The sequence below is a fragment of the Phalangium opilio genome, unplaced genomic scaffold, assembly GCF_054372755.1.
Source record: "Phalangium opilio isolate 3A_F unplaced genomic scaffold, DU_Popi_V2 ptg000031l_1, whole genome shotgun sequence".
Taxonomy (NCBI): Eukaryota; Metazoa; Arthropoda; class Arachnida; order Opiliones; family Phalangiidae; genus Phalangium; species Phalangium opilio.
The window spans coordinates 6557436-6569179 of record NW_028324158.1 but is presented as its reverse complement, the minus strand read 5'-3'; the positions used below and the strand labels follow the sequence as shown (position 1 = coordinate 6569179).

At 35.8% G+C, this 11744-nt stretch overlaps 4 protein-coding genes across 5 annotated transcripts; 3 read left to right on the top strand and 1 right to left on the bottom strand.

Annotated features, from left to right (window-relative positions):
* Positions 1 to 58: 58 nt before the first annotated feature.
* LOC149690281 (uncharacterized) lies at positions 59 to 2217 on the top strand. Its single transcript, XM_089869782.1, has 5 exons — positions 59 to 419; positions 799 to 872; positions 1197 to 1292; positions 1368 to 1469; positions 2118 to 2217. Exons 1-5 carry the CDS (start codon positions 266 to 268, stop codon positions 2151 to 2153), a joined length of 462 nt encoding a protein of 153 aa, XP_089725908.1. The 5' UTR covers positions 59 to 265; the 3' UTR covers positions 2154 to 2217.
* Positions 2218 to 3419: 1202 nt separating this feature from the next.
* LOC149690280 (uncharacterized) lies at positions 3420 to 5715 on the top strand. The gene is made up of 5 exons (XM_089869784.1): positions 3420 to 3764; positions 4604 to 4680; positions 4742 to 4825; positions 5409 to 5513; positions 5591 to 5715. The coding sequence occupies exons 1-5, from the start codon at positions 3653 to 3655 to the stop codon at positions 5621 to 5623; spliced, it is 411 nt and encodes a 136-aa protein (XP_089725910.1). The 5' UTR covers positions 3420 to 3652; the 3' UTR covers positions 5624 to 5715.
* Positions 5716 to 6442: 727 nt separating this feature from the next.
* Prosbeta2 (Proteasome beta2 subunit) lies at positions 6443 to 7825 on the bottom strand. Its single transcript, XM_089869777.1, has 6 exons — positions 7660 to 7825; positions 7492 to 7573; positions 7300 to 7397; positions 7101 to 7241; positions 6693 to 7019; positions 6443 to 6611 (listed from the first exon to the last, which is right to left on the bottom strand). The coding sequence occupies exons 1-6, from the start codon at positions 7719 to 7721 to the stop codon at positions 6488 to 6490; spliced, it is 834 nt and encodes a 277-aa protein (XP_089725903.1). The 5' UTR covers positions 7722 to 7825; the 3' UTR covers positions 6443 to 6487.
* Positions 7826 to 8082: 257 nt separating this feature from the next.
* Positions 8083 to 11456, top strand: Kpc2 (Kip1 ubiquitination-promoting complex subunit 2). Of its 2 annotated transcripts, none has more exons than XM_089869774.1 (10): positions 8083 to 8206; positions 8295 to 8598; positions 8667 to 8731; positions 9261 to 9362; positions 9422 to 9521; positions 9604 to 9718; positions 9796 to 9917; positions 9988 to 10199; positions 10284 to 10422; positions 11260 to 11456. In XM_089869774.1, the coding sequence occupies exons 2-10, from the start codon at positions 8328 to 8330 to the stop codon at positions 11400 to 11402; spliced, it is 1269 nt and encodes a 422-aa protein (XP_089725900.1). In that variant the 5' UTR covers positions 8083 to 8206; positions 8295 to 8327; the 3' UTR covers positions 11403 to 11456. The 2 variants fall into 2 exon arrangements, with proteins under 2 accessions (XP_089725900.1, XP_089725899.1); XM_089869773.1 differs by having other exon boundaries at positions 9252 to 9362.
* Positions 11457 to 11744: the final 288 nt, after the last annotated feature.

Sequence of the window (11744 nt, the reverse complement as noted above, 5' to 3'; positions counted from 1 at the left end):
TGACTCCATTTAATTCAATGTTAACGTTGTCAGAAAATTTAACCCTGTTTATAATTTTTCTATTGTCAAAGTTAATACAATGCAAACGTCGCGTTAACCCCAAAACATAATAAAATTAGATTATGACGAAGGACATTCAAACTAACTAAGCACAAGTGTAGAATAGATAGGATTGCATTACGTCTACGGTATACTATGTACGGTATAAAGAAACAAAACTCATTAACACGCCATTCAACGTTACGTTATTTAACTAAACACGACGATGGCTGAACTGTTACGAGTTAAAACGCGAGATTGGTTCCTGGTTCTTCTGCTTTTAATGGCGGTTAAATGGAATAGGGTTAGTTCCCAAGAAAATGGAACCTTAGTGGATTCGGATTTAACTTTGGGTTTTGCTATCAGGGACTTCTTTTGCTGTAAGTACCGTAACTGCATTTAAAACCGACTTCCAGCAAACAGGGTTCTATCGAACTGAAAACTGAGCATTGAGACTAACAATGGAATGGTGCCGATTTTCGAATCCCCGCTGGGGGTTGCAAAAGTTGTATAAGGGTTCTAGCTAACTGAAAGAAGTGCAATGTGGTTCTAGCAAATTGAAGATGAACAGTAGAGAATCCTTCAGAGGAAAGCAAAAATTCGGGAGGCAATAAATTTAAAACTATTTATATTGTTCATCTTCAGTTCGCTAGAATTACATAGCACGGCTTTCAGTTCGCTTGAATCCTTTCGCTGGAAGTCAGCCTATAAGCGAATCATTAAAAACGATAACCGTTTTAAATTGACATATATTTTTAGATGCCGAGATTCATCAAACTCAATTGGCATATTTATTTAATTGCTCAGCTTCAATTGGAGTTTCTTATCAAGACGTAAGTATGTTGAATCTGTGTAATTTAAAACGAAGAAAGTATGAACCCTCTAGTTGATTCTTTCGACAACTTCATCATCTGCTGGCAGGAACTTTTACGTGGACAACCAATAATTTTCTAAAACCTCTGTTCCTAATACGTCAATATCAAAAGTACATAGATAAAAGCATAAAGTATACTTCGCTCCCAGTTTGGAACATATCTTAAAAACTGTTTGTTTTAATCTATGAACTTTCGGTATCACTCGCTATAATCTTATTTGACTATCCCTAAGGCTTGAAAGTATAATAACACACATGTCTTGTTTTCTTTTTTTCGTAACAGACATTGATTAAAAAATGTCCTCAATACGAAACTCAAGATTTTTCACGAATGTACGAGACGGTCTGCATGGTGGAAGGCAATAGTAAAATTCCTCAAGTAAAACATTTTATACCAACATTATATAATCGATACTCCAAAATTTTGCAAAAAAATTCCAAAAATTTGTTCCAGAATTTCGTACCGGCACTAGAATGTTTCGGTAGAACAATTGTGCCACCCGAAACTTTACAAAACGACCCCCAAGCCAGACAAAAAGTAGCTAATGGACTAAGAGTAAGATTTGTCTTAAATTATATAGCATAATTCCGAACGTGAAAGTAGAAATATCACAAGGTCTATAGAGTTGCCGCTTCGCTAATAGAAATATCAGAACTTTAAAATATTTATTCGGGGATAGTTTTAATTTTAGAAGTAGGAATGGAGAACGGTTTGTATTTACTTCAGTCCGACTCATAGCCCAGTATAGAGCCCCCTCCCTCCAACAAGTAACGAAAAGTTTAAATTATCTTATTGGCTCACTTAAAATACGTTTTGATGACGTTGCTGACGGGGACGGCTAAAAATACGTAATCCTTTTTTCCCTCTGTCGCTATGATCCGCCTCTTCTTTCATACCCCTCCGTCCCGTGGATGGGGGTCCGGGACTTCGACGCGCGCCCAGATTACTCTGTTCTCCATTCCTACTTCCAAAATTAAATATATCCCTGATTTACCAAATACCGCTCTAAATTACGGTATTGTAACATAGCAAATCGAGACATTACCAATGATTTCAGAATCTACATGGAAAACCTTAATTTATAAACAATTATTCATGTAGTCTAATTAATTTACTGATAAAGACCTTAGCCAATAAACAATCTATACCTCTACCCCTTCACATTATGACCTTCTTAAAATTGTAACCCTTTTCACTTTACAGGAATGCAGACAGACGGCACCTTCAATAGCTTACTAAATTAAAAATCTCTAATTAACATTGTTCAACAATATGAATTAATAAAACAAAATAATTTCGAAACTACGTCATTAAAATTATTGAGAAATTTTTTAAATATTTTCAAAGAAATTCTAAAACGTGCGTAATATGACATCACATTCTTAGTAAATCATAGAATGTCGATAACGGCGCAATTCGGGGTAATAATCTTTTTCTCTCCATAATGAGTATTATTAATGTGGGCATAAGTTTATTTATAAGATATGTTCCATAAGAGTGACGCTACCTATACTTCGTACTGCTTGAGATCTACTGAGAGCTAGTTCGAGTACGACAACCACCAGTACAAGCACAAATACAAGCACCAGTGCAAGCACAAATACAAGCACCAGTACAAGCACAAATACAAGTACCAGTACAAGCACAAATACAAGTACCAGTACAAGCACAAATACAAGTACCAGTACAAGCACAAATACAAGTACCAGTACAAGCACAAATACAAGTACCAGTACAAGCACAAATACAAGTACCAGTACAAGCACAAATACAAGTACCAGTACAAGCACAAATACAAGTACCAGTACAAGTACAAATACAAGTACCAGTACAAGCACAAATACAAGCACAAATACAAGCACCAGTACAAGCACAAATACAAGCACCAGTACAAGCACAAATACAAGCACCAGTACAAGCACAAATACAAGCACCAGTACAAGCACAAATACAAGAACCAGTACAAGCACCAGTACAAATACAAGCACCGGTGCAAGTACCAGTACACGTACAAGCACCGGTGCAAGTACCAGTACAAATACAAGCACCGGTGCAAGTACCAGTACACGTACAAGGACCGGTGCAAGTACCAGTACACGTACAAATACAAGTACCAGTACACGTACACATACAAGTACCAGTACACGTACAAATACAAATACCAGTGTAGAATACCCGTGAAAACTAGAAACTTGTTGGCTACAAAGCCGCTTCAAGTTGTTTCGCGAAGCAACTTCAAGAAACTAAGTTTGTAATTAAATTCTCGAGTATCAGTTTTGTTCACACTTAACTTTGGAAGAATTTTGAATCGCTTCGAACCGGTTTCACATGTAAGTGTGAACATGGCTTTGGTTAATTTTGCAGCCCATCTCGTTCTTAGTCTGTCCCAAGCCTTTGACAGCGCCTCACCAGGCGTCGCTTTACCTCGAATCTATGACCTACCTCAATCACTTCATGACAAGCTAAAGTTTGTAACCAGTGACAAACTAATGGAACATATCTTATAAACTTATGATATGGGTAAAAGAAACTCGTTTTTCAATAAGGAAAAACAGGTTTCAAGTATAAAAGTTGACTATAATATACTCGGGTCTCGAGGGTTTGTTCCAAATTCGAAAATACTTTCCTATTTGCGATAGATAATCATTTCGTTCAATTTCGTTCGCATTTCAACTCTGGGACGAAAATTTTAACGGGTCCTTAACGTTAAGATATTTAGATTGATTAATAATTTAAATATGGGTTTGATAAGTTTGACGGCGTTGTTAGCTTTGTTTTTAAGCGTCGTTTATTCTCAAATCAGCAACGAACAAATCAACTTCGGAGGGAAAGTTCGAGATTATTTTTGCTGTAAGTTTTGATATATTTTAATTAATTTATCAATTAAATGCTTTGACTATAACTAACTTTATTTATCGAAATTTTAACCAAATTCACGTGATGGTGGATTGGTGGTGTTATCAAAAAGAATGCTTACAACTAATAGGAATTATTGCACCCCCATATCTCCCATGTTAATTTCTACGCGGTTATTGTGGGTTGGGCTTGAGTACTACCCGTTACGCGTCATAATTCTGACGTTTTTGTAACCGTGATGCCAGTTCTAGTTAACAACGAGATTTATACAGAAGCGGGGATAATTGGTTCGAAACCACTGACGGTTTAGCTATAGGTCACGGGGCTTTATCTGTTGAGCAATATTTACGCTGTAAGGCATTTTTTCCAATGTCCTATAATCAAATTTTAATATGAGGAATACATGCAGCAGCTAACAATCATCGTGCTCCCATATTAATTTATTCAGTGGGCCGGGCTTGAGAACTTAGTATCTGTTACGCCTTATAATTTTGACGTCTTTCTGACTGTTATATCATTAGTTGGTAGCCTCGTGAAGTCAGGCGCAATGAGATAGATTATTAGCGAGGTAAAATTATTCGTAATACATCATGATTAATCTAGCTTTTCCACAAAACCCGCCAAGATAAGTTCAGAAAATGGCTACACAATGATTCCTAGTACCTTTTATGCATTCCTGCTATACCTGATAGCCACATAATTACCATTTCAAAATTGTTAGCCTTTATCGGGTTTTACCCGACCATTTAAAGTCATTTCCATTAAAATGGCTACAAAATTCCAATTGGCTATATGCATTCCAGTTATTATACATATTTCTTTTTCCTGTATAGATGCACAAAATAGGCAAACTCAAGTGCAATATCTACTGGAATGTGCCAGCAATACTGCTAATGTCAATTTTATAGATGTATGTAATAATTATTTGATTAATTTGCAATTTGGTGTTATACGTATTTGTGTATTTTTAGAAACTTATACCGGCTTGTAGACAAAATGGCATGAGTTCGTTTCCCGAAGCTTATACAACTTTATGTACAACAGAAGGAAGACAGGTAATTAATATTGAATTTTAATTAAAATTTTATGCTTCGGAAATTAAAGAAACTATAAAGTAGTCGGCGGCACGGTGTGGCTAGATTTATTAAAATAAGTCACAGTACGTGGTATGCAGGGAAGATAGACCATTTCGATGTAACTAAAAGGGAAATACACGTGGGGGGGGGTAAAACTTTGACTTCCATCTCGCTTTTTGGCGCATGCGCTGTAGCGTTTATGTATCATGAGAGTGCGCAGAGACCGCAATCTCTCAACCCCCTTTTATGCCCCAATACAATGGTTGCCTACCCCCGTTTTTTGAGTCGAAAAGGTCTATTAAGAGATATTTTGAAAAAATCGGTGGTTTTAAAAATTGTGAAAATATGGAATAGTTGTCCGAATGGGAAACATTTGGGAAGATACTTCAATGTGATAATTGTTCAAAAACCATGAAATAATGCGGTTAATATTTTAACTATATTGGCATTAAATATAGACTGCAAGTTAATCATATAAATAGAATGATTGAAACTATTCAAAAATTGCCATTTTGTAGATTATTTTCAAATCCGAATTATTTATGTATGATTTCGATTTCAGAATTACAGAGGAGCAATCGAATGCATAGGATCTAACGTTTTCCCACCGGGTCAGAGCGTAGTCCAATATACTTTGCAGTACGGTAACCTAACACACAGATTGCAGGTTCGTAATTCTTACTCTTATAAATGATCGAATTTCTGCCCAAGATGACTCCGTTTAAACATCTTAATTTGTTTCAGAATTGCGTCAATTCCGCTCCCCGAATTTTATGAAGATGATAACGGATTGCGAGAAATATGAATTTTAGTAGGAACGTACTGTATTGTGAATTCCTTTCCCAATAAAAATTGTTCAAAATAAAATATATGCTCTGTTGTTAATAATGGTGCACTTAACTAAATTTCTTTATGCATTCTGTAAGTAGCGGTTAGGTGTGTGTGTGGTGGTGGGGGAGGGGGGGTGAAACTCGTATATCAAACGTAAACCCTCACGTGACATGACCACGAAATTTTCAGATTCAACTACACTGACCCTTTTGGAAAATTCCCTGACTTTTCCAGGATTTCCCTGACCTGTGGCAACCCTGAACAATTACAACCACGGGTTCATTATACTCTTTGAAATTCCTTGACTTCCCATGACCTGTGGCAACCCTGAACCATGACAACCATGGTTTGCAAAACTCTTTGAAATTCCTTCACTTCCCATGTTTACCCTGAACCATGCGTTCACAATACTCTTTGAAATTCCTTGACCTCCCATGTTTACCCTGACCTGTGGCAACCCTGAACAATGAAAACCATGAGATGACAATACTATTTGAAATGCAGGACTGCATACATTTTGCCTAACAACAAGCATGATAACACCCCTTAGAAGTCTCTATGACTAATTTAATCCGAAGTAATCTCCCCACTAGCATCCCTGCCTATTCCCTAAACATCTCCACCATTTTGACAGAAAGGCCAAAAGCCATTCTTAAGCCTTTCCCCTTTGTCCTCTCTCATACTTGGAGGGACAAAAATGAACTATAACTTAGATTGGACAAGTACCAATTGAAACAGAAGTCAAATTAAAATAAATGCAATGGAGAAGATTGAAAAAACGTTTTTATTATAACAATACAATCATTTAATTTAGACTGTGGTATCCATTGCTTCGCCATCAATGTGTTTCACAGTTACATCCTCAATCACAATAGGAATTGTGACTGTGCTAAGAATGGCAGTTGTGCCTTTCTTGTAGTCATACTTTCCACTCCTATTTCCATCAACAGCATAAAATATTATAGAGCAGTTTCTACGTAACAAAGACTAGTTAACACATTCTCGTATAACTCACCTAACACCCTTGATATTAGCAACTTCATATGGACGTATAACTTGGGCTTTATCCTTTGTTATCACGCAAATATCAACATTACTACCGGATCCAAGATCATAAAAAATACCGGCTTTAATAGCGTCAGCCACAAGGTTTTTCGCTTCATCTAACTCCATATTTGGTTTCCAACCAGCTTCAAAAATAGAAATAGCGGCTAAAGATCCAGAGCCCATTGTGGCATAAGGTGCGTGGAATGAACTGCCATGAGGACTGATGTTAATGATGTGAGGACCATCAAGATCAAAACCTCCCAGAACTAAAGCAGCCCCAATATATCCCTGGTATCTAAGGGTATCGGCAAAAATTGTTTAAAATTACACGTTAAGTGAAAAAATGGTCCAATTTTTGAGACAAAGACAATCTTACTTGAAAAGATACTGCTTAAAAAGACGCTCAGCTGTTTTAACCGGTACAATTCTTCCAGTTTGAAGCCGGTGTAGTTCAAGTTGAGAGGAAATCATGGCTGATACTTGTTGAGTATCAGCTGCGGTTCCAGCTCCACAAACACTAATTGTTTTTAAGCATTAACACAAACTCCCTAACTTAGAATATTTTGGTCACTTACTACATATTCTTAGCCAAGTAATGTATTTTCTCGCAAACCTTATCTGCAACAATATTTCCAGTGGTAGCCCTGGTATCAGCTCCCAAAACCACACCATCCTAAAATGCATTGTCATTGCTTGTTACAACCTTTTTTCAAAGTTATTCAAGGCGAAACTTTTCGGGAGATTGGTCATTTATATATTATAATCACCTTAAAAACTAATCCTACGATTGTGGTACCAGTTTTTCTAGCATTTGGGAGCGTTACCCCTTGTTTTTGCAAAAACAAATTTCTGAAAGACACGACCAAGGCTTAGTAAATCCACTGTCAGGTGCGTGCAAATTTTATTTTGCGCATTAAATATTAAATTATACTTGCCTTTGACAGTTATCAAATGTAAATCCGCCTTTGGGACGTTCCACAATTCCGTCAAAAACCATTTTGAGTTAACTTTTTTTAGTCAAAACTTCGTGAGACAAGAACTTTTTGCTCCCAACAAAATGATACAGCGAAAATTACACCGACTTCAATGAAGCAGACGATTTTTACATTCCCCCTTTGACCCCCTTCCCTTATTGGTTTTTCAATTTTTCCTTAAACACTACTGCCATCTATCTGCCGACTGATCTTAATCTTTCCCATTTTCCACTATAGGGTAATGGCAGCCCTCTGCCTTCGACTGTATTAAGCTCTATGGGGAAATAACATGGGGTGCCATTAGTCTATATCAGCCACCATGGAGAAATATAACATGAGACATTTATGCTTGCTACACTATTAGAAGGAAGCTTCAATTTTGACTCCATTAAAACTACTCCATGTGGAAAATTGCATTGATATTTGAGAACAGCTGTTTTGTAATTGTAATTTCCGGGTAGAATACTAAGTAATTACACAATCAAACCGTGTTAAATTTCCAACTAAAGTAAGACTAATTTAATTTAATTGATAAACCATAAAAATAAACGCGAAATTAACTATAAAGACCCTCGAAAAACTTAATTTGTTGTTAGAGAAACATTTTGACAATCACAAAGGCTTAACAGATGTTTGTGATTGGAGGAAGTAGGGGAGCTGGTAACAGTGGAAAATCATCAATAATTAAAATAACAATATTAAATGCCTTTGGAAATGGGTGGTCTTTGGAAGTTACCCCCGAATTTACAATCGAAAAACTTAAGTTAATGGCCTTAAGTCATTTCTACAACCCTGTTGATAGCATAAAATCTGCCCATCTTTATAAACTGGTTCACGTTAATCAAGGTCGGCCACTTTGTGATGAAAGTAGCGTAAGAATGGAGAAGTTAGAAAGCAGAGGTAAGAAATTATAACAATTTTAAACTGTGAAACGTTTCCTTAATATTAAAAATATCAAAATATTACAGATGAACTTCTATTACTTAAAAAACGGTTACCACCCCCAGCACAAAAGTTGGAAAACCCTGATGAAGTGAGTATTACCATTCTATTATAGTTAGTTAATTGGCCTTATTCCTGATCAACGCCACCGAGGCGTAGCGGCGACTTTTGGAACTATAATAATACGGTAGCCAATTACAGGTGACGGTGGAGTCGATGGACTCTGTTATTTTCTATGTTTTGTTGATCTTTCTGAATCATGTGAATAGCCAAGGCTTAACAAGCGATATGATTTCAAATGTATTAAATGTTGATTTTACCTTTATTATTCTGTCTAATATTATGAAATAAGACTTTCGGAGTAAGTTTTCATTCGATTTTGGTCTATTGAGATTATTAGGTTAATAATAATTAGTTAAAACATGTTTTTTGAAGTTGAAGCGGTAATAATCAAAACATAGAAAATAACATCTCCATCAGAGTACATCGACTGCAGCGCCACCTGTAATTGGCTACCGTATTATTATAGTTCCAAATGTCGCCGCTACGCCTCGGTGGCGTTGATCAGGAATAAGGCCAATTACTGAAATTTTAAATGGGTATTAACACAGAGAGATCAGTTATGTCGAGGTCCAACAATTGAAATGATTCAACAAGCAACTGCTCATATAATTCCAAGGAATTTAGACAACAAACCCGAAGATGTTCCTGTTTTTGTTGACGTAAGTTTTATAAAGATGGATTTCCTTTTTACAGTTATAACATTAGATTATTGTGTTAGTTTCATACTGAGCTTAGAAAGATACTGGTATCTTTAATTGATGTTTCCGAGAAACTTTTACGTCACCAACCAGAAATTCAAGAAATTCTTCGTACTGAAGGTTTGTTAAATCATTTCTATATATTTACACGAGCAGTGTTGATTTCCTTGTAATTTTAATAAGTCTGAGTTTAAATTTACAGTGGATCCTGCAGATGAGAAGGAACATTCAACTTCTGTCAATACTGTTGCCCTTCAACAATTAACTGATATGGGTTTCCCTCAAGATAAAGCAATTAGAGCTTTAAGAATCAACAAGTAAAACGGAAACCTTGATAATCTTTACAATAATAATATTAATCAATTTTATCTTATTAATTAATTAATTAATCAAGGATGTCTCCAGTTGAAGCAATGGACTGGTTACTCGCTCATAATTTAGACACAAATGCCTCAACAAGTACAAGTTCAAGTAAAGAGAAATTGCCGTTACCAGCAACTGAAGAAACTCAGATAGGTAATCTAGCGGTGTTTGGTGTGTTAGATTTTCATAAATTCTTGCGTATATATTAATAATTTGTTTTTAGACGATCAACCCTGTGAAACCCCAAGCTCTTCTCAACCTAGTCAAAAACCTATGAATGGAAAAGTTGCTGAAATTCTGAAAAAGTTTCGAACGTACAAACGCAAAGAGTTTACCCCTAATAAGAAGGCGGTTAATCATTTGAAAGAAATGGGATTCTCGCATAATGAGATTATTGATGCGTTAAGGATTAACAGTAATCATCAGGATGGGGCTGTAAGTTTGAAATCTAGAAAAATAATCTTGCACAACTTTACAATAATCTAATTTGCTCTAAACACATTTCTGAAAAACATTCAGTGTGAATGGCTTCTCGGTGATCGTAGACCCACTTCAACTGATCTTGAGAAAGGTTTAGATGCCGAAGGACCAATTTACAAAGCCATAATGGAAAATCCAGTGATTCACCTTGGTTTATGCAATACCAAAACCTTCATAGGTAAACTAACAAACTTCTAAGCTTCTAAGCAACTTTATCAGGGTTCATACAAACGTGGAAAAATCAGGGAAATAAATAGTTGACAAAAACCTCAGGGAAATTTAGAATTTTTAGTAAAATTCAGGGAAATTTGAGTCAAACAGGAGCCGAGTAATTAAGCAAAATGTTCATAAAAATACCCCCCTCCATAGGATTAACATTACACTAAACTTTGGAGGCTCGTAACTCTGGTTATATTAGAGATACGGGGATGTACTTTGAGTATGTTATAGTCCAATTTATCCCCCATCTAACCATACTAAAAACGTACGGCTACGACAAACAGGGGCCGAGTAATTAAGCAAAATGTTCCTAAACATACCCTCCATAGGATTTACATTACACTAAACTTTGGAGGCTCGTAACTCTGGTTCTACTAGAGGTACGGGGATGCCCTTTGAGTATGTTATAGTCCTATTTATCCCCCATCCAACCATACTAAAAACGTACGGCTATGACAAACAGGGGCCGAGTAATTAAGCAAAATGTTCCTAAACATACCCCCCTCCATAGGAATAGCATTACACTATACTTTGGAGGCTCATAACTCTGGTTATATTAGAGATACGGGGATGTCCTTTGACTATGTTATAGTCCTATTTGCCCCCCTCCCCTCCTTCGTTAACATTTCCTCCATGGAATACTCCATATACGGGAAAAACCTGGAAAACTGAGGGAAGTATATGGGGAAAAACCTCCCATAAATCTCAGGGAAATTTGTTTTCCAAAAGTTGTATTGTATGAACCCTGTTAATTAAACCCCTATCAAAATTATTCTCTCATTTAAATCTTTCGCAGCGTTTCTATTTATGTTGGAGAATCCATCATCTACAGCTAGATGGCTTAGTGACCCTGATACCACTCCAATTTTGAGTCAAATCTTTCGAATTTATCACGCTGAGAAACATTCTGTTCAGCTTTCTCGACCATTTACTCCATAATACAACGACATTGTTTTTAATTTTACGCTAATTAAATTCAATTTTTAAAAGTATGCATAAAATTTCTCCGTGTTTTTTGCTTTTTCTGTGTTTTTAATTATAATCAAAATCAAATAAATATTCTTAGATTTATGCTATTTAAGTCCCATAATCAAAAAACTTAAAAAAGATGAATGTAACTAAACAAATTATAATTAGTTAATTACATTGCGTAATTAAGTGTAAACGTGAACTATCATAGGATTTGATTCTAATTACTGGGTATTTTTGTTGTTTTTAATATTATATATTTGCAATGTACTTATATCTTCGATAATCCAGAAATTGTGATATAATGTCAAA